We start from the raw sequence: 21,864 nt of genomic DNA on the forward strand, positions 1-21,864 counted from the left end.
GTGAATTTTTTCTGCTCGCGCGGAAGGTAGCAGCGTCAAGGTTGTGCGCCCGGGATTCGCGGCTCGTGACGATCCGTTTCGCGGTTATCCGCTCGGCACGCGTCGCCCCCCCTCCGGCACTCCCCCCTCCGCTCCTCGGCCGACGGAGGGAACGTGTTACGGCGTTGTTTTCGTGAACGGTCCCTCGCGTCTGGAGCGGGCGACGGGGTAGAACCAGCGATGCGCTGGTATGCCGTGCGAGAAAGGCCCACGGAAACATGCGGAAATCGTGCGTGCACGATCGCGAGGCGGTGAAGTGTGCTGCTCGCGATAGGGAGGGAACACTCGGTGGAAGCGAAGTGTACGCGTACACTGACTGCTGTACCGCGGTGTGCGCCATGTCATTGTACGTAAGCGATAGTAGAGAGTGTGTAACGTATCGCGGTGGAGTGGAGTGAAGTGGAGTGGAAAGCGACCGACCCGGCTGCCTTGCCTGCCTAACTGTCTGCCTAACTGCGTGCCTGCTGCCCGACTGCCTTGCCTATCTGGCGAGCCCGCCCGCCTCGCCGACGTTTACATACGCTTCGCTCTGAACGAGATAGGATCTCGTATGCCAAAAAACCCGATTCGCACAGCAACATTCGGGGCCAGGCGTTTTCGTTTGACCTCCACTCAGGTACATAGGCCCTACTGAGCGCGGCAGGCGTCGGCGTGCGCGGGGGTCAAAACACTCCGACTGGCTGGCTGCTGGCTCTCTTCTTCTTCGTTCCAGGGAAGGTGCGATTATCAATGTAGTAGGAAATACGCGGTGCACGCGGAAACATAAAGAGTCGCGTGTCGCGTCGCGCGAGCCTGGCGTCGCACGTCGCCAAGCGTAAGCGCTCGCGTGTGCAAAGCCTGTTCGGACAAGCAGAGCCACGGTGCATTTTCAACTGCCAGCCCGATTAATTGGCCGGGCCGATGTTTCCGATTCTCCTCGTCTCGGTTTAACGAGCCAGCGATATCTCCGCTCGATGATTCAGCGCAACGTCAGGACCGTGTCTCGGCGATTGGTATTGATACATACGCGCGTAACGATAAAAAAAAAACGTGGCGTCAAGATTGATAAGGAGTTTGTTGCATCCTGGTATTTTTACGCCTCTTCTTTCGATAACGATGTACTCTCTACTTGCGCGATCGGTAACTGCTACGCAACCGATGGGAAAATATTGTCCCTGTTTTGCATTCAGCAATTTTCCTCGCTTTCGCGCAATTTCAGTCGGCGATAAGATTAGCTGCTGCGAGCTGAGTTATTGCTACGGTGGCGTACGATTATTAGGTTAGGAAGAAAGTGCGGGATTACCGTAGGTCGCTTTAGGGTTCGCTTACCGCGTTCGAGGATTCCGCGATATTTACGCTCGCGCATAATTTTCTGCTGAATCGGCACCGGAATGGAGGATACACCGAACGGCAACGTAGCGATAACATTTATTACAGTAACTAACGTCCGAAGTTCCTTGAACTCTTACGATTTCCCGAAAAGAAGCACGCAGACAAACAAACCCGCAGGTTCGCGCGAGCAGCTAAAACGGAAAGGATGTCAATGTTTACCGTACGCCACCGACCGTTTATTACCTATTCGTCGGCCGGGGAACAAAACTGGCCAGACGCGGAATGAAAAATGCTGTGACATCAATTCGAGAGTTTAGAGACCCTACGTCACGTGATCTGGAAAGTGTGCACGGCGGGAGATCCGAGGAGAAACTCCGTGAACTAGTTAATTCTTTCGCGTTAGGGCGCCCGGTGTGCGCCTGTTGCTACCGATATCACCTATTATTTTAAACAGAACGCCGCGGCCGAGCGTGGCTAAACGGACACCCGATGCGTAACCCTCCTGCGTGCTCGTGGGCAACAAGAAAAGAGGAGCAGAGCGTAAATAGTGTCTCGCATTACCTAGAGGTCGCGCTCGGTTTCGCCGATACAATAGTAATTACGAGATGCGTGGACGATATCAAATACGTTGCAAAAACATTGTAACTCCTTCGTCCCTGCGGCCGGGAAGGCCAGCAGTGGGGACTCCGTCGAAAAATCGATTTCCCGTAGGGCATAAGGGCAAGGGAGGGGGCGAGAGCAAGGGAGAGAAGTACGGAGACGAAATTCGGGAAAATCCGCAGAGCAGGAGCGAGAGACGGGTACGCGGAGAAAGAGAGCGCGGAGGGGGGTAGGGACAGAGCGAGAGAGAGAGAGAGAGAGAGAGAGATAGAGAGATTGGTTTCTAGCCCGATCCGATGCCGCTCGTGTGGGTGAGTGGCTGACTGTGGTGTTGTGGTAGGGGGTAGACCGTCGACGACGGGGCGAGGGGAGAAATAATTAATGTGCGACCGTACCTCTCCCCTCGCGGTACAGGCCACCCTCCCTCTCTCCCCTGCTCACCCCTCCCCTCTCCGGTCCCCCTTTTCCACAGTCTTGTACCGCTACGCTTAGCTGCCATTGTGCCGAGACGCCACTTCCGAAGCATCAAATTCAATTCTTCGATTCCGTGCCGCGGCTTCCTCGCGCGAATTTCGGGAAACCGTGAGCGTTTTAGTGCCAGAGAGGGGGGACGCCTAAGGGCCCGCGGCATATTGTGCCGCCGGCGGGACAGTAAAGCGCGCCAATATCTGCCTCGTGCACGATCCCCGACCGGAGCACCGTGTTCCTCCTCCTGAACGTCTCCGGGATTACGGTGGAGGTTAGGTTAGGGCATTGCTTCCGTGGATATCGGGCCGATCGACTGCCCGACTTGCTCCACGTCCGTCGCCGATCCCGTCGGTGTTACCGCAGCGTTCCCTGTTCCGCGCGGTGCCGACCCTCGGGGTCGCGTTGCTTCCACCGGGCGGTGCGTGCCCGCCGTGCGCTGTGTTGTGGTCCCGTCCTTCGCGAGAGCGTACGAGGCCGACGGTCGCTGATCGAAGGTGGAAAGATAAAGAAAGAGGGAAGCACGATGCCCCGGTGCATATGAACGGGATGCTCGAGCGGAGACTTTCGGTAACCCAGTTATTTTTATTCCCGGCGAATATCTTTCCTATCGTCGTTTCAAATTACGGCGTTGCGAAACGCCCCGCGCGTCTCACGTCTGCCTGTTCGGGCTTCTTTGTAGTGTTTTTTTCCTCTCTCCTGCCGTCTCCCGAGGCCCCTGCCCCCCGCTCGAGAGCCGTGCCTGGCGAACGTGTGGGCTTGTGCATACGCGTGTCGTTATTGTTGAAATCGATCCAATCGAAGTGAACCAGACGAACCGCGGTTATTAATAAGTACTTCTGTTTTTTTTTTTTGTTGTAGAGTTGCTGCATTTGAGAGAATGGAAGCCATGGATCTGGACGGGGATGCAGTGGTGGACCTGAGTGTTAGGTAAACTTCGAAGCAACGCTCTCACAATTGATTCTACGCTGCGTCCACAGATTCACCATTAATCGACGACGGCAGGCTCTTAAAAAGCCGTGTCAATTTGGAATTGCCTTTGTTTACGTCACTCTGATTACGAAACCAGGCTATTGTTACGCGGTACTGTTATCAAGAACATAGCACAACGCGTTACAATATTTCATGCTAATGCAGCATTTAAAGGAAATTATCTCTTATCGTCCGTGACCAGTCTTTGCATAAAAATAGATCCACCGACTTGATAGATCCCGTGCTTCTTCGTATTCTACGGTTTTCTACGCACGTTTATTTTCATGCATGTTTCTCGTAGCTCCCTGTATTCGCTGGCTCGTTATCCATCCGAACGTTTCCCCGCAGCAATGTTCTACAGTATGCTACGGGTGTTCTTTCAGCAGCAGTGGCAGGAGAAATTCTCCGTCGATCACTGTTAACTCCGGCGATGTGGGAGTTCCATTAGATTTGGGTCTCCACTTCTCGTCGAGCCCCGGCCTGGATAACAACATGATGCCAGAGGCGCGGAACATTCAGAACGCGGCGAGAGGGATCCTGGCGCCGAAGTCTGGCGACGACAGGAAGACGCGCCGCAATCTTAGACCCAGAATGGAAATCAGCTACGCGGAGGGTCCAGACGAGCGTAAAATAAATGGCCACATGAATGGAAATGTAGACAGTGACGAAGGTGAACTACAAAAATAGCATACTTATTTATAGTTTCGATATTGTAGCCCGAACTGCACTTTGCATATACACAGCACGCATTGTATTCGTATAGACACTATTAACTGTGACTATCGTCCTCGATTGGAATTTTCCACGCCGTAAGATCGACAGCACTTGAAGTAAATGTCTGGAATTTCTGTTCGCTAGGTGACATGCCACCTTTGCCGCCAATAAAGGAGCTGTCTTCGGATGAATTAGCTGAACGCGAAAGGACACTTAGAAAATTAAGAGAGGAACTTAGATCTGAAGAGATGAAGTTAGTGTTGCTGAAGAAGCTGCGGCAGTCGCAGCAGTTGAAGGAGAACATTGCTGCTGTACCCAAGGTACCCAGTAAATTACCACCACCGGTTCCAGTACAACAAGCTCCCCATAGGTAAACTTACGATTTAATATTGTTCTTCTAGTATATAGGGTAGATGTCCTATTTACTGTCAGTGTCCCTATTACTGCCGCTTTAGTTATTTTATTTAAAAAAAAAACTTAACGTATAAAGTAGACGTATAAAGAATGTACTATAATAATAAGAAGAACAGTCTATTAAGTAAAATAAATGAAGTGGCAGTAATAGGGACGCTGGCAGCAATTGGGACATTTACCTACTTCTCTCCGTGCTTGTTAAAATGTCCCGTTGTTCTCAGTCATAGGACAGGGAAACCACCACCGCCCTTGCTAAGGGGACAACCCGCGCCAAGCAGGAGCAGTATACACGCTCCTCCACCTGGAATGTTATTACCACCTACCGCTGGACGAAGTTCTACCTCCAGCACCGGTATTCCGCCGAACATGGTCATACCGCAACCACCGCATCCTAGGGGCAGGCCGCCTAGTGCAACGCCGAATGTAACGAATTATCATCCACCCGCAGACAGAACCGAGAGGTCGACGAAAGATCCCACCCCCACGCCAGCGCATCAAGTAAGTAAGGTACAACATACATGTTTATAATCGTGCCTTTACCAATGAATACAGTTGAAACATAGTGCCATACCATGTCTATACGTTAGAGATACTTGTCGACGCTGATCCGTCATACTTGTGAATTATGTAAATAACCGTAATTGTGTTTCTGTAAACACAAAGCTGCTTGTTGGATCTCAAGAAAATAAAACCACCGCATCCTTAAGCACACCTGTGATTTCAGAGCAGGTATATCCACTAGTCAAAGTATATTTAGTCTCTTGACGCTCTAACACTAAAAGTGCATCATATATCGTACCGTCTTTCTGCCTTCCTAACAACCACGTTATTTCTTTCGCTATATTTAACCCTCTCACGTATCTCCATCTTCTTTTTTTTCCTTCCTGTTCGTACTTATTATAACATCGTTGCTTCACGCCGTACAGAATCTAAACGCAACCTTACGTCGGAGCTTTAGAGGAGGGTCTAATGTTTTCTTGTGAAACTATAGGAGAGACCGAGGGATGATAATCAGACGCCCGCCCAACGCCAGGCGGCTGCTAAGTTGGCGTTGAGGAAGCAGCTGGAGAAGACGTTGCTGCAGATACCACCTCCGAAACCGCCGCCGCCGGAGATGCATTTTGTACCGAACCCCTCTAACACGGAGTTTATATATTTAGTGGGTTTGGAACACGTAGTCGACTTCATCACTAAGGAGCCCGCTATTCCGCCACCTCCAGAGCCGTTTGAGTGCACCCAATGCAAAACGGACTTCACACCTGTGTGGAAGTGGGAGAAGCCCATAACTGGGAGCAAGAAAGAAGGCCCGAGAGGGCAGCATGCGACTTTCCAGAGACCTCCGGCAGGTCGCGATCCTAGGGTCATATGTGAACATTGCGTGACGACTAATGTCAAGAAAGCTCTGAAGGCAGAGCATACTAATCGGTGCGTACTACGATGCACACGTATACTATTCGTTCTTATCAATTATATTCTCAGTTCAACCTTAAACGCGTCTCCAGGTTAAAGACAGCGTTCGTCAAGGCGCTGCAGCAGGAACAAGAGATAGAACAAAGGTTGGCGCAGGCAGCGTGCCCGAGTCCAGATCCTCCAGCTCCTAAACCAGTTCCTAAAGCAGCTACTCCTACGAGAAGAGTAGCAACACCACCAGCCCCTCCACCGCAAGTACCGCCGGCTCCTACGCTGGCACCAACCCCTCCGGCGCCTAAGCTGCAGGAGCATCCTTTGGTGAAGCTGGCTGAAAGCGGGAAATTCAGTCCGCACCATGCTGCCGCCGCAGCCGCATTGCAGCAACAGTTGCTCAGAGGTAATGCGAAACCCTTCGGAACTAATACCGAAGGTAGCTATATAATAAGTGCAACACCTCCTTTGGTACATTTTACTAAATCTGATCGTTCGTCTGTTCAGAGTTGGCGAAGAATCCTGTGCCAGGCCTGCCACCTCACCAACCTCTCCCTGCTCACATGATGCCACCGTTTACCTCGATACTGTACCCTTACCAGCTGGCGATGGCGCAAGCCGGCGGCAAGGGCCTTGCCGAGTTACGGCAAGCGGCGGACCTGCAGCGCCAGTATTTGCTCGACATGATTCCATCGCAAGCATCTCAAGCGCAGGGGAACCAGGCCCCACCGCGGGCTCACCCGCACAATTGGAAGACGTAACCAGACGCATTTAGAGATCCGACCAGTAAATGCAAATAATAATTGAAACTGAAGAGCTGTGCTTAGAGAATATTGAGGGAAGCAAAGAAGATACTCGTATTCTTTTTCCACGCGACGTCATCGTACTAAAAAAAAAAAAACAAACACACACACACATAGACAAACAAAAACACAACAAAAAATGGGGATCTTTTAACGGAGTCGTGACCGATCACGCGCCCGTCGACACTTCTAGGATAATGCATACCAATCGCCACGGTTGGTATCTATATTACACAAAGTGAAGCTCAAACCTGGGATTTAACAGACAATTCTTGTATTTATCGTGAAAACGGAGACTGGCAATCATCATCTGTGAATACGCATTGACGTGCCGAGAGTGTGAGTTCATTGTTACACGAAGGTCCAAATGGTTCCCATCGCCCCCCGACAAGGAGAACCTGCGCTTTCTGTTGCACGACACACAACCGCCGCGGCGTCTCGTGCTTTCCGAGAACAAACGAGAGAATCATTGCGATCAAGCCGACGGAGGAGTTCGTACGATTGGTTTCTTTTTTTCCTTTTTTTTAGAACAGACACCCCATTCTTTTCGTATTTATTCTTCCCCCCGGGAAAAAAGAGTGCCGGTGTCGACGGTATCGCAGAAGAGACGGGGGGGAAGGGAACGGGTGGACACGTCGATCAGTCGACCAAGTGCATAATAACCTGGACGCACACGGATGGAATATAATTGCTTCAATTCACACATTATATATAAAGAACCAAATGGACGTTTGTAAGGCACTAAGGACAACAGTAATAAGTGTTACGTGATTATAAAATTGGTTGGTTAACGATAGCGTTGATGCTCGAAGAGAGATAGCGGGGGAGAGAACGGGAGCGAGAACGCGCGACGAAGCAGCCAAGGTAAACAGAGTTTACGGAAACGAAAGTGGAGGGAAAATAAGGTGGGAGTGAAAAGGGTGGAATCTTTTTTAGGGGCCCCTTTTATAGTTAAGCCGACCTTTGTCGCTGGTTTGAATAATTTTTGCAACCATCGGCGGTACCTGTACTCTGTGTATATCTCTTTATTTTCTTCAAACTGTGAGTATTTTTAAGGCGATTATAAACACACGAAAGCGAGCGAGCGTGTGTGCGTGAGCGTGTGAGAGAGGGAGACAAAACCGATTCTTTGTAAGAGAGAGAGAGAGAGAAAGTGAGAAAGAGAGAGAGACAGAGAGAGAGAGAGAGAGTGTGTGCGTGTGTGTCAGTGATATAGTCAGCAAAACGAACGTGGGAGAGTGATAGTAACGTGTCTTTTCATTTTTCTTCCGTCGTCGATACGAGACAGAGAACGGTCATTCAGCGTGTTTTTTTTTTTGGTTTTCCTTTTCTCTTAAATTTAGGGTGACACGACTGTCATTCGCGCACAAAGCTTAGGGAACCTCGTTGATAAGACTTTCATTTCGACTCACATTCGATGCAGGGTGCATGCATTCAAGCAGATGAAACGAACGATTTGTCACGACGATTGAACGTCTCTTTTTTTTTTTTTTTTTTTTTTTTTTTTTTTAATGGGGGAAAAGAAAAGAAAGCTAATATATATTATATATAAAAGGGAAGGAAGAACGAAAGAGAAACTGTCGACTAGGGTATGTTAAATTAATAAATAATAGCGCGATTGATTTTCATGTGTCACATCGATGTAAAAGTATTTAAAGAACATAACAACACAGGACATATGTATTCGAAGTTTTAATCGATACGGTCAAGTTGGCGGAATGCCGAATTTTTACCAAAAAACGCAAAAAAAAAAACAACTCTCTAAAACGATAAAAAAAAAACGCCAAAAAAAAGTCTGCACTCCTAAAGGATTTAAAAATCTCCGGGCACGCATCCCCCCTACCCAGCAATACTATTACCACCACCAGAACCCCTCCGCCACCAACCCCCCCACCACACACTAATAATCGATCTGATTTTTTCGTCATTTGATTCCGGCTAACCGATCTTGGTCACGTTTTTTCCGAATTTCACTAAATAAATATAGAGGTACTCTGTAGTCTTGATATTTCTCGGTATAATGATACAAGTTAAATAAACTTAAAAAAAATAAATAAATAAATAAAAATAATAAAAAGAAGAATAGCATAATCATCTCTCTTTGTACTACGTGATATAGGGAACTCTTTTCAACTCATACATCATCGATATACATGTACACCGTAATAAGTCGTTCTAACGATCGCATAATAGATCAAGATCTGTGTTTTTTGTGTAAGAGAATCGAAATAATATCTCTCAATTGTCCAACGCATTGTCATTGTTGGCCAGGCCGCTACCGCTGTATCACCCCACTGTCGTAACGAGAAAAGGAAAGAGAGAAGAGAACGAAATAGAAAGAAAGTGGATCCATTCGACTGTTCATTTACCGCAAGAGCAAGGGGGAGAGTCCCACGAGGTCTTCTGACGCACAATCGTACGCGACTACGTTCCAATCCCGGCACGCGTAAACGCATAGCCTGCGTCGTGTGCGGGACAGCCCCGGCCCTATATGTTAACCATACTCGCCGAACGCCCATCCGCGTTCCCCGCACATGTGCTCCACCGTACCGATCGAACGCGTGCCTGTTCATCGTATTTTAAAGGGCGAACGTACCGAGTGGTAAAAAATTGTCCTACTTTCTGTACCCTTTCGGCTCGTCAATTTTTATTCTTGAGGATCAATGAATGTTTAATATGTTTGGTATTTATCGTTAAATAGTACTTGCACCTGATTCACGTTTCTTCACCGATCTCCCTTTCTTCGCGACGAATACGCAAGGGCGCTGAGGAACTGATAGGTGCAGATTTAAACGGCTAATGGAACTTTTGGAAAGAAAATAATCTTCCTCGAGATATCTGGCCAGCAGACTCGTGCTCATATTTAACAGAACATGACTTCTAAAGCAAACTTTTGATTAAGGAAACTGACGAGAGTCTAAGGCTCGAGATTATCTACAAAAAATTTAGACTTTCATCTCAAATTTTAACTTAAAACTAATTTTAACTCTTGACTAAAATTTCAACCAAAAGAATTTGGTTTATTCCAATTGGGTTCCAACTGAAAATTTAAAAGTGTTCATCATTACTAGTGCTTGCATTAGTAAAAGATGCTTAGAATTATTAATGTACAATTTAACAATCTTCCGACGCTACTTTGTAAGCTCACATTTATAAAAAAAATTCTATTCTTTAAAAATCCCATCCATTGTCCATTTAAGTTCGTGCTTACAGTTCTGCAGCGCCCCCGCACGTCCCTGTCCACTAAATAGCGAAGATGCGCGCGGTCGCATCTCCTACGACTGCCGAATATTCGCGTAAGGTTTTCCCCTGATCAGCGATCTTCTGTTCTCGAGCGCGCATACGATCTCACGCGACAGTCCAATAATCACACGGCATTTGTCTCCATGGAAGAGAACAAGTACGTTTCTTCCTATCTTCCTTTCTAGTCTTTCACCCCCGGCGCTGTTACGAAAAGCCTCCCCAAGGCGCACCTTTTAAGTGCGCGACCGTGATTTTGTATTTCGAAAAAAAAAAAGAAGAAGAGGGAGCAGCGGTCTTCCGCTGACGAGGAAACGGAACTTCGAGCCTCGTGACGCAGGACGGTAGTGCGTGAGAAAACTAAAAGAAGAGAGGAATCGGATCTCCGCTCGATGGTTCAAGAACGACCAAATCGTCGCGGAGCAACTCCGAGGTTCAATACATACTTCGGAGGAAGAGAAACGAAGCTGTGTGACGAAACCGAGGCGTCCAATATTTCGTGGGGGGGAGACGGAAGACGCTCGAACGAGAAGCTCTTCGCGAAACAGATGTAACACGGGAAGGAGTCGCCAGCGAACGCGTTCGCAAGCGAATCATCGTCGAGAAGTCAACGTGCACCGTTTTGTGTTGTGAAAAACGAAGGGAGAGAAAGAAAAAGTGGAGCAAGTTTTACGTCCAGAAAATTCATACCGCTGTATCTCTACGAGGTCTGACTTACCTGACGACGAGAATCTCTCGACCCCCCACAAATTATAGGATTAGTAGTTTAACAAGTACGGATTACCGAAATACTCTGGAGACTACACGAATAAAGCTTATCAATGATTGTACCCCCGAGTGGCGTTCATTTCTTCCACGCTCGATAAGGGGCCGTCCTTAAATTACGCGAGGATAATTTTGGCGAATTTTTACCCCCTCCCTGCCTCTGTATAAGAATTCGTAAGAGTTGGTACTCCAACCCCCTGCTTACGTAATATTTTTTACATTTAACTTTTTCAGTTATTAACCCTTAACTGGTACACTGTTTTTGGCAAACGCGACTGGTATACTGGGGTGGTGGCAGACCCCAAATAAAAAAGGGCACAGAAATTTGTAAAGTCGACACTAGAGCAACCACTATGAATATTTTCTTCTTAGGTAATGTAGAAAATAATAGAAGCGTAGAAAGTTAAACTATTATTATAAGATTAATTAGAAATTCAGTTTACCAAGTTAGACAATCGAAAATTGTATATTGAACTTTGGGTGCTTGGGGTCACGAGCGACCCCAGGATACCAGTTAAGGGTTAAATTTCTTTTAAAGGTTTATGTAATTCGTTTAATTTGGTTTTGGGGAATTTGAACTAAAACCTCTTTTCTGGAATATTAATGAGGGAATTTGTATTTATTGAAAATTAGGGTAAAAAATATTACGTAAGACGTGACTACCCCCTCCCTTGTAAGAAAACGTAAGAAATTTGCGACCCCTTCCCTCCCCAAAAAGCTCTGCGTAATTTAAAGATGACTTCTAATCCTTTGCAGTCGAGGAACGGTTTTAGTGGAGATGCTGGTCATTGGAATAATAAAGTGGCGTCGAAGTGGTGGCTTTCGGGTTTTCTGACTTCCTGTGGCGCTGTTGCGGGGTCCTCCGAAAGCAAAGGGTTAACTTGTAATAGATACGAAGTGAAGTACACAATCAGAGGAGTTATTGTAGAAAACACTGTAAATGCCAAAAATCAATTTTTCAGGAAACAGAAATAACTTCCCTGACATTTTTCGATAAATTTTTTTCTTAAATTTCGACGCTTACAGTGCTTTCTACAAGGTCTCTTGAATTTAGTTTCATTTTTGAAAATTGATGGCGAGTTGGCTGCTCTAGGAAGTACCATCGCTATCAATTAGTTTTGAAAATTTTGCTAAATTACTAATTTTGCTTTTTGACCGCTTTTTGCGTCTTCAACGCAATCAGCTTCCAACCAGGGGCGGATTTGGAGATTTAGCTCCCCTAGGCTGACAAAGCGTATGCCACCCTTTCCACGAAACGTCATAAAATATTTTAATTTAAAAGAGTTATTTTTGAAGTTGTATTAAGCCGCTGTGTTTAATCCTTTTTCAAATTCTTTCGCAAAAGATTTAAAAGGCCCTTCCCCGAAGGTTCCGCGATACACGAGCGATTGAATCGTAACGTTTCTATCTGTTCCTACCCGGAGAAACGTCCACTGGCAAAAAACGAAACCGGGGACCAGTTTAGCGGGTCGAAAGATAAACACTATATTTAGAAACTCGACGTAAAAGTGTCACCTTATGCAAGGTACGGTGCCGATTTTAGTTCAAGTACTCCGCTTTACTCGCTTCTGCTTGTTTTACCTCTTGATTTACCATTAACGCGCAACCCCCTGTTATAAAATAGTGTTCCCAAGGAAGAGTTTCCATTACTATGATTGCATTCTGTGTTTTAAACTTAAGATAATCGGTTGGTCGTCGGTTTGCTTTGGTTTTTGGGCAGAGTATTTTTTGGAACGATGATTTATTGGTTCCGCGCTAATTTTGCTTCTTCTCGTTGTACTCGGCGAGGCATTTCTTGAAGTGCTTCGAGCAAAACGGATACAGAGTCGGGTGGTCGCAGGTTCTGCAGGCCGCCGCTAGGTGCGAGCAGCACCGTAAGCTTCCGCGGCAGCACGAGGCCCATAATTCGGGGCCAGCTGCCGCGCAATTGTAGCAGTAACAGTCGCCTGAAAAAACAGAGAGAAGAAATGAAAATATGTGGACAGGTGGAACATGTCCCCTCTTTACGTAATCGATCTATTTGTCGATTGTTATGGTAATAAAAGGTCGTACTTAAATTAAAGCACACTGTGGGGAAAGACAGGTGATGGGACTCAATGTGAACCCATCGTTTTGTGAGTAATTATTGCAAAGTGGTATTCACTGATAAAGTACCTTTTTTGAAGTTGTTATTTGGGGCCAGGTGAAATTGTTGAACAGAAGTGTGTTAAGCAATAAGAGAGGTTTTTTCTGGGAGTTGAGAAGAGGGGATGTGAAATCTCCGATTGCTTCGACAGTAGATCGCCAGCTAAACCTCGAATCTAGTCACTGTTTCTTTAAATTAATTTTGCGAAGTGGAAGCTATTATTGTTTCTGTTTTGTCTTTGCGGATGCGTACATGAGAATTATTCAATTTAATTAAAATTGGAGATTTTAATTTGAATAGAATTGAATTTTAATTGTAATATTCAAAATTAAATTTGATTATTGAATTTAATTAAAATTAGGACCTGTTTTGAGTGAGCTTCGAGGTGATCAACCTCAGTTTTCACTAAAAAAGAATTCGCTTCAGTTGGGTAAATTTAGCAGAATCACTTTGATGCGTACAAATATTGAAAGTCGTCATAAAAAGACTCGAAGAATTGAAATATCAGTTGATTTCAGCCTACATACACTGCCCCCTTTATTTACCATGGAAACTTATAATTCATTTCACTGAATGTCATTATCCCACTTCTTGCTCTACGAATGTGAATCCCGCCTGATGAAACTGCGAACTGGATATACAAGGTGTCCCTAAAACAAGTGTCCTACTTTCCTCTAAGATAAGAAAAATTTCATGCTGTCATTTTTACAGAGAAAACACTTACTGTCCCAGTTAGAATCAACCTTGATTTGTAGTAGAGTTTTTCAAGGATGTGTGATAAGATAAGAAGCACATAGTGGCGGATTTAACCAGGACCCAATCTTCAAAAAAAAAAATTATGATTTTATCCGAACACTAATTTTTTTCTGCACTACTTATTGCACTTGCAAGGGAACACCGCGAACCCGGACTCACCGATTGAAACGCAACTTTGTGGGTTTTTAGAGTGACTCAAAACAAGAACAACAGTGCCTTTCATTTGGGCCCTATAGCCCTTTAAGGGAGTGAAAACTAACCTCAAAGTCAAATTGGCACTTCCACTTTTTCGCGTATAACTCTCAAAGTACAGCAGACAGAAAAAAATGTTTCAAACAAAAGTATAATGGTGCAATAAGCGCCACAAACTTCCGTTAACAAAATTTTGAAAAGAGTTAAAAAAATATATATAACTGACCAAAAAAACTCTTTTTAAAATTTTGTTAACGGAAGTTTGTAGCGATTATTGCACCATTAAACTTTTGTTAGAAACATTTTTTTCTGTCTCTTGTACTTTAGGAGTTATACGTGAAAAAGTGGAAGTGCCAATTTGACTTTGAGGTTAGTTTTCACCTACTTAAAGGGCGATAGGGCCCAAATGAAAGACACCGTTGTTCTTGTTTTGAATCACTCTAAAAACCCATGAAGTTACGTTCTAATCGGCGAGTCCGGGTTCGCGGTGTTCCCTTGTTAGTCCGTTTCTAGTAAACTATGTCTTCATTTTCTCGAAAACATGGGCCCCTCAGAATGATTGCCGTTCGGGCCTTTTTTTTTCCTAAATCCGCTACTGCAAGCACAGTAATGATTTTCTGCACAGTAAATGATAACTCTGCTCGTGATCAGATAAGTCAGCTTGACATTTCATCCACCACTATGGACCTCTCTGAACTTTCTTACATTTTATACTCCTGTGACCTTTTTAAGTATTTTACAATTATACAATCGCAGTCGAAAGGTGTGGATGCCTCAGAGAAATAGTGTTCCTAGTCACAAGGCACCATGACCTTTTTATAATTCTCAAGGTATGTAGAACAAGGCCTGGAAGTTTGGTGACTGGTTTCAGGGACACCCTGTATATTTTCCGGCTTTTCCCCCGTTGCCGGCTACTGGTTCTTTCTCCTCCTGGATGTTATTAATCACGATTCCGTTACCAATGCGCGCTTGCATCACTCGCGGGACACTTGACGCCTTACGTTAAACAGAAGCGTAACGCGAAGGGAAAAGAAGAGGGAACAGAGGGTATCGCGTATCACGTACGCCGCGCGTGCGGATTTTTCATCTGGGAACTGGTCTAGCCGAGGCGCGCTGCTGATCTTTTCCAATCGACATTCGCGAAGGTAGAATGCGCGTTTCTCCTCTATTGTAACGGTACAATATTGTGGTGTGATTTTCCATAGGAATGAGATTGGAGATGGTGACTTTATTTAGGAAAGATCAGGGACTTCGGGAACTGGCGAGGTTCCAGTTTATATAGGAAGGAGATCAGAAGTCGTGAGCTCAGGTATTGAAGATTTAGGATTAGTGGAGTTATGGTAGTTTTATCTTCCATAGGAATGAGATTAGAAATTTTTAGTTTACCTACTGAAGATTATTGACTTCGAAAATATGGTAGTTCCGTCTTTAACAGGAACGCGATTAGAACTAAAAAGTTCAATTACTAAAGATTGCTGACTTCTGGAATTATGGTACTTCTACCCTCCAAAGGAATAAAATTAGAAATCTTTAGTTCAACTACTGAAGATTATTGACTACTAAAATATGGTAGTTCCATCTTTCATAGGAACGCGATTAGAACTAAAAAGTTTAATTACTAAAGATTGCTGACTTCTGGAATTATGGGACTTCCACCTTCCATAGGAATAAAATTAGAAATTTTTAGTTCACCTACTGAAGATTATTGACCTCTAAAATATGGTACTTCCATCTTTCATAGGAACGCGATTAGAACTAAAAAGTTCAATTACTAAAGATTGCTGAAGTCTGTAATTATGGTACTTTCATATTTCATAGGAATAAAATTAGAAATCTTTAGTTCACCTACTGAAGATTATTGACTTCTAAAAGATGGTAGTTCCGTCTTCAACAGGAACGCGATTAGAACTATAAAGTTTAATTACTAAAGATTGCTGACTTCTGGAATTATGGTACTTCCATCTCTCATAGGAACGCGATTAGAACTAAAAAAAAAGTTCTATTACTAAAGATTGCGGACTTCTGGAATTGTGATACTTCCACCTTCCATAGGAATAAAATTAGAAATCTTGAGTCCAAGTACTGAAGATTATTGACTTCTAAAATATGGTAGTTCCGTCTACCACAGGAACGCGATTAGAACTATAAAGTCCAATTACTAAAGATTGCTGACACCTGGAATAATGATTATTCCACCTTTTACAGGAATAAAATTAGAGATCTTGAGTTCACCTACTGAAGATTATTGACTTCTGAAATATGGTACTTCCATCTTTCGTAGGAACGCGATTAGAACTAAACAGTCCAATTACTAAAGATAACCGACTTCTAAAATTATGGTACTTCCATCTTCCACAGTATCGCGGTTAGAGGTAACGAGTTCACCTACTAAAGATCATCGATTTCTATTTAGAACTATCATAGTTCCATTTCCCATACCAACGCGATTAGAAATCATGCATTCCCCTACCGAAGATCGCTAACTTTCAATGCATTCATGTCCACAGTGTCGAGTTACAGCATTCCTAGACCCTACCACAGTGCTTTCAGTGTCAACTGCATAATTCCTTGCATCACAATTTGCACCCACTTCAAAAATGGTAAAAATTCACATCGCTCTTTGTGCTCTGCGCATACTTTTTCACCTATCAAACAAATGGGATACGCAATAGAAACACGGGGATTAATGTTCTGAGAAATCAAGTACGCAGCTATTCTTCGCGGTTACATTGTCGAGGCTGGATAATTAGACGGTTCCGCGAAGTTGCACGCGTGGTCCCGTGCGCGTAATGATAGTTCGCTCGCGAAATCTTCGTTGCTCTCGTCGAACGGTGAAAGGAGGGACACTCGATAGGATTTATCGTAAACAACAATTACTTAATAAAGACTGCAGTGGAGAGTCTTGCTACTTTTCATTGAAATTCCTGGTGTTTGCTTTCGTCGTACCAAACACAGGGAAATAAATCCACGCGAAAAGTAGATTATTTTTCTAGAGTAATACTCAAGGAATTGGGTTGTACTCTTCTTGATTTTCTTTAATCTACATAAGGAAAGCAATTCTTTTTTATTGAAAACTAAGCTAAAAAAATTCAACATTTCATTGAAAATGTGTTCCTATTAGCTGTATACAATACTTTAGATAGAAGATAAAATTTCGTATTTTTCAGCTTGATACTTGTAACGAGTGATCCTTTAATTTTTAATTAAATAGAATATAAAGGGTCCTTGTGAAAACACTGTAAGTGCCAAAAATTAAATTCTACACTATAGTATTACCATTAGCACCTAAATTAGAAGTGGAACATTTTCCAATAAATTTTTTTTTTTACTTTTGACACTGGACAAATATTTTCTTATTTTTAATTCTGACACTTACAGTGTTCTCTACAAGGACTCTTCAATTAACTCCATAAATCTTCAATTATTAGAAGAATTCTCTTACCTACCCTATTTCTCATCAACCCCTATTTTCAAGCTCTATTCCCAGAAACAACTTCCTGACCTCCCCTTAAAAACCCAAAACTAACTGATCTACTTCCAATTTTCCACCCTCTCCCCAACAATTTCTTTCCCCATCCCTCGTTTACACCCCCCAAAAATTCGACAAAGGGAGCACCCTGTACAAGCCGCGCAGATTTCTACGAAAAAGTGAAACTGCTTGTAATCGTGCGCCAAAAGTTTTCAACATAACTGCCCGACTTTCTCCAAGGACGTCCCAATTCCGAAACGAAACAGTTCCGCGAATTTCCGGGCGACGATCGCCAAGCACCGTCGCCAGTCTCTCGCCGATTTTCAGCAACACCTCGGAAAATGAAATCTAAAGCCTCATCTGCCAGTGAAAGCGTGTCGCCGGGTTAATCTCCCCCCACCCGCGGGGGGTTAATATTCCTCTTCGCATCTCGGAGGCATGAGTAGAAACGCCGAGGCACCGGCGGCTCTCGTTCCGGGAAAAGTGATTTATCGCGCTGGATCGCGCCGGCCCGATGCAACCGTCGCTCGATCCTATCCGCCTCTAATTCATAGATCAACACTCTCGCGCATTTAACGTGGGCAAACAATGCCTGGGAGTGGCTATGTCAAGGTCAGAATCCCTATTGTCAGCGTCGCGCTTCTCACAGCTACACCGCGCAAAGGTGAAATTATGCAAAGCTGCGATTATGCAGCTCGGGCCTACAGGTGCGCGCGCGCGTGTGCAAGTGGCTCAGGAATATCGCTCTGGCGATTACAAAGTGGAAGGAGGGGAAGGGACCCCTCTCACCCTTGTTATTAAAATTAATTAATACCCTTTACTGGGGACATGTAGCTCCTAATTATAGACTAGCGACTAGTGCATTATGGGCTAGGATATTAACCATAGAGTGGTAACCCTAAGTAGCGTGGTTTAATCGTGAAGTGGAATGAATTCTTCTGTTATTGAAAATTGGGACTTCAGGCCTTGTGGTTTCTTCAAATGGAGGTTCTGTTAGAGAGGATAAACTCTTTATCTGTTTGTCATTGGATTTTTCTTGATGTCTCTGATGAAGGATACCTGGGTTCGGTGTAATTATAAAGCAGTGGTTCCCAACTGTGGGCCCCCAGTGGTCCCCAAGTGTTTTCTGTTAAGTATTTTTAGTCGACGATTTTTAGCACTTATTTACTTTACTATGGTTACATTACCATACTCTATTAACGACGTAACACTGATTTCTCAGAAATAGAAAGAAGAAATTGCTGGTTGAATATCTTAAAGTACTAATATATTTAAATATTTTTAAGTTAGAATTATATTCTGAAATACCTATTTTTAATGCGTTTTCTTTGGCTTGTAAAATTTACTGTACCTTGTACGGTGCGAGGGCAGGTTATTTGAATATTATAAAAGGGGGTCGCGACTGAAAAAAGGTTGGAGAATATTGTTATAAAGATTGTGCTCGTTGGAATGGTATTTTGAAATGATTCTTTATAGAAGGTTTTTTAAGGATACTTGATACCTACCCTCAGGACAGTCGACGGAGCGACGGGCTTCCGCTCTTCTGCACTCCAGGCCCTCCTCGCCCTTGGGGCAGGACGTGAGAGACTCCTCGATGGAATTTTCACCGAGTATTGCATTGATCTGAAAATACGTGGTGCTGCACAGTTTCGGCCAGGGTGTTCTGCGCCACACTTCCTCCTCGATTAAAACCTTTATCAAAACCTGAAGATTTCGATCGAATTTTGATAGACGCTTACCGCCTCGCCGAGTATTATCTCAGAGAGGCGAAGAAGCTTTTTTGTCGATACATTCGAGGAGAAAGCTCCGCTACTCATCTATAGAACGATCTACTTCGGTCACATCGGAAAATTATTTAAAAATTTCTTTTCCTTTCATTCACGAAATCTATTCAGTTCCCATTAACCCTAGAACAACCCTGTGGCACTTTTAGAATTATTTAACACTCCAATTTGAATATTTCAAAATTCACTTTGCGTTTATTAAAAATTGTTTGCTATTTCTGTTTAGGTGTCTTTCTCTTACAATAAGAAAATCGAAATTTGGGGGTGGAAGTTGGATAAATAAGTAAATAATATTCTAGGGACTATTGACGAGTTTGTGGAGGACGTTGAAATTTTCTGGGGTCGCTAACGACCCCGCAGTGTTGCCCTAGGGTTAATTATTGGATACTCAAAATTTTTGGAGGATGTACGTAAAACTGAAAACTGTTTGGCGTGCACAGAGCCATCGTCACGTTAGAATACTTCGTCTGCAATCTTTCTCGAGACGGTAATCACGATATCCTCGCGTCCATTCGATCCCAGGACGCGCAATTGTGGAACGATCGCGCGTCCACGGACGTTCTTCGGTTGCGATTTTTGTTACGCAATGAAGTACCGGTATTTTCAGCGGCGAACCGATTCGGAGTCCTTCGCGGGCCAAACACGTTTCGGTCCTGCGCCGTACGCGCTAAAACGCGACCACTCGGAACTCCTAAATCGTCGTTAAGTTTCATTTTATTTTAAAACAGAAAAATATCAATATTACCGTTGCTACTCCCATTTAAAAATCAGCAATCGTGATAAACCGATTGCTTTCGAAGAAAAGTCACAGAAAGAAGAAAGTCCTTCCGTGATCCCACTGGAAGCTTTCCTTAGGACCACTCAGAATTTAAAAAAAAAAAAAGAGTACAATATGTTCCTATTTAGGATTTCCACTTTTGCAGATAAACACAGCGAACTAAACTTTTTTAAAATTACAATTTCTTCTTTTAAGACAGAGTCGCGGTAAATATTTAATCACTGTGCTATGTACTGACTAAATAGCATCCAATTTGCTACCAAAATATTGTCCTTGTATAAAACGGTTCTCCTGTGTAAATAAATAAACAAGAGATTTTTTTTAATAAAAAGCGCTCACTCTTTTGAATGCCCCAGGTTTCGAGAACATTTTCACCAGTTTCGCTAGCGCGTTTTCTTCCGTGACGCTGCTGACATTTTCCTCGCACCGATGACCGACGAGCAGCAGGAGCGAGTAGAACAGCAGTAGCGCGTAACGTGGACACATATCACCGTCGTGGAAACGCGCGCGCGACGCGTCGAAAGGAGGAGAGGAAAAAAAAAGCTCGCGACGCTTCTCGCCCCGGATAATTTGAAATCGCGACTGATGGTCAGTTGGACGTAGAAGCGCGCCGAGTTCTGCGGCGGTTTACTTTCTGGAGGGGATATCCTACATTGCGACACGGACATGTGGGATAGTGGTTCGAATCGGAGGCCGTTGTGTGCCGCGAAAGCTTTTGCCGCTGCGACATTAAATCGCGGGGTTGTCTTGGAATTTAATGCTAGAAGCAGTTCTGATATACACCTGTTAAACTTCCATTAGAATTGTAATATTATTCTTTAAATTTCTCTCCACGCTCTCCGGATTATCGAATAGTACCATACGAAGTATTCATTAGTTTCCGATTTAGTAATTAATTACAGATTTGGGGGAATTTAGGTTTGGAAGACAGTGGAGGGTTAGAGTAAAATATAAAATTACTTGGAAGACTTTTAAGGTTGCTTTAATTGCCGTATTAAATGAAACGATTATTGTGCAGGGTCTTTTTTTGTGAGGATAGATACAGACTGTTTTGAACGCCTGCATTTGTTGTGACTTGTATTTAAAAGTGAAAGGTGAACGCATGTTTCCCGCGAAAAAGTGTCTAGGGATATTTAGTACAAGTTCCTAGTAATATGTGTTCGCGAAACGGACGCGATTGCGCGCCAACCGCGTGAAGTTAGGTATTCCCTGCCTGCATTTGTAAGTAACTATAACACTAGAGTGCGTGTCCCGATTACGGTGCTTTGACCACAGAGTAGATGTAATAAGAGGCGTCACTCCGGGTGGAACGTTTGAAGTCCTTACTTGACCTTGGCATTTAAATTGGTTGTCTATTCGAGCGGGATATTCAAATCGACTAAATGTACCTTACCGCAATTTGCTGATTATTGCCGAAGTTTACCGTGGTTTACCGATCATTGCCGAATGGGCATTTAAATTAGTCGTCTAGTGATGTCCCTAGTTTATGTCTGTCCTTGTCGAGTGACGCCTCTTATTATATCTTCTCTTTGCTTTGGCGTTCACTTGCTCGCGAAGGAATTAATTACTGACTTCTCTGACTTTAACTTTGCTCGGTGAAAATTTATGTTGATGTTTTGAACTTTTCTCTTTATTAAGACATTTTTTTCGGGTTGAAGATGTTTATTTTTCATATTTCTTTTAATTGAAATAAAAATACATATTTTGTCCCAATTACTGTGCCCTGAAAATGCGTTATCCGGGTTGTTCATATTCCCGTGCCCTTTTTTGAATAGCGTTCCCGCGGTTAGGTTATGTCTTTCAACTGTGAACTGATCAAAAGATTTTTCTGCTCTACGAGAGGTGTTTTTATGTAAATTTAATACGACCTTTTCATTACAAAAGCAAAATATGCAAATATAAATTTCTGTTCATCCGTTCTGAAACGTTCGAGAAACGAAAGTAAGGTTAGGTTTAGCAGTTACAGAGGGAGCCAGTGGGCACCGAGGGACACGGTAATAGGGACAAGCGTTAAATTCATGTCCCTATTACCGAAT

General features: G+C 44.0%; 2 protein-coding genes across 18 annotated transcripts; one reads left to right on the forward strand and one right to left on the reverse strand.

Moving 5' to 3' along the window:
• Positions 1 to 83: 83 nt before the first annotated feature.
• On the forward strand, positions 84 to 9,405 carry Simj (transcriptional repressor p66-beta simjang). 16 transcript variants are annotated; one of them, XR_013086608.1, is made up of 10 exons: positions 84 to 385; positions 3,277 to 3,345; positions 3,771 to 4,057; positions 4,246 to 4,471; positions 4,737 to 5,022; positions 5,179 to 5,244; positions 5,507 to 5,940; positions 6,018 to 6,322; positions 6,424 to 7,850; positions 7,882 to 9,405. XR_013086608.1 is itself a non-coding variant. In XM_076821990.1 (9 exons), exons 1-9 carry the CDS (start codon positions 258 to 260, stop codon positions 6,675 to 6,677), a joined length of 2,055 nt encoding a protein of 684 aa, XP_076678105.1. In that variant the 5' UTR covers positions 84 to 257; the 3' UTR covers positions 6,678 to 9,405. The 16 variants fall into 16 exon arrangements, 13 of the variants coding, with proteins under 13 accessions (XP_076678105.1, XP_076678135.1, XP_076678127.1 ...); XR_013086609.1 differs by having other exon boundaries at positions 7,886 to 9,405; XR_013086610.1 differs by having other exon boundaries at positions 7,896 to 9,405.
• A 2,633-nt stretch (positions 9,406 to 12,038) lies between these two features.
• LOC143374179 (uncharacterized) lies at positions 12,039 to 20,429 on the reverse strand. Of its 2 annotated transcripts, XR_013086620.1 has the most exons (4): positions 20,168 to 20,429; positions 18,772 to 18,889; positions 12,240 to 12,670; positions 12,039 to 12,157 (listed from the first exon to the last, which is right to left on the reverse strand). XR_013086620.1 is itself a non-coding variant. In XM_076822118.1 (3 exons), the coding sequence occupies exons 1-3, from the start codon at positions 20,312 to 20,314 to the stop codon at positions 12,480 to 12,482; spliced, it is 456 nt and encodes a 151-aa protein (XP_076678233.1). In that variant the 5' UTR covers positions 20,315 to 20,429; the 3' UTR covers positions 12,039 to 12,479. The 2 variants fall into 2 exon arrangements, 1 of the variants encoding a protein (XP_076678233.1); XM_076822118.1 differs by having other exon boundaries at positions 12,039 to 12,670.
• Between the last annotated feature and the right edge of the window lie 1,435 nt (positions 20,430 to 21,864).

Source organism: Andrena cerasifolii, chromosome 1, assembly GCF_050908995.1.
Source record: "Andrena cerasifolii isolate SP2316 chromosome 1, iyAndCera1_principal, whole genome shotgun sequence".
In the NCBI taxonomy this organism is placed as follows: Eukaryota; Metazoa; Arthropoda; class Insecta; order Hymenoptera; family Andrenidae; genus Andrena; species Andrena cerasifolii.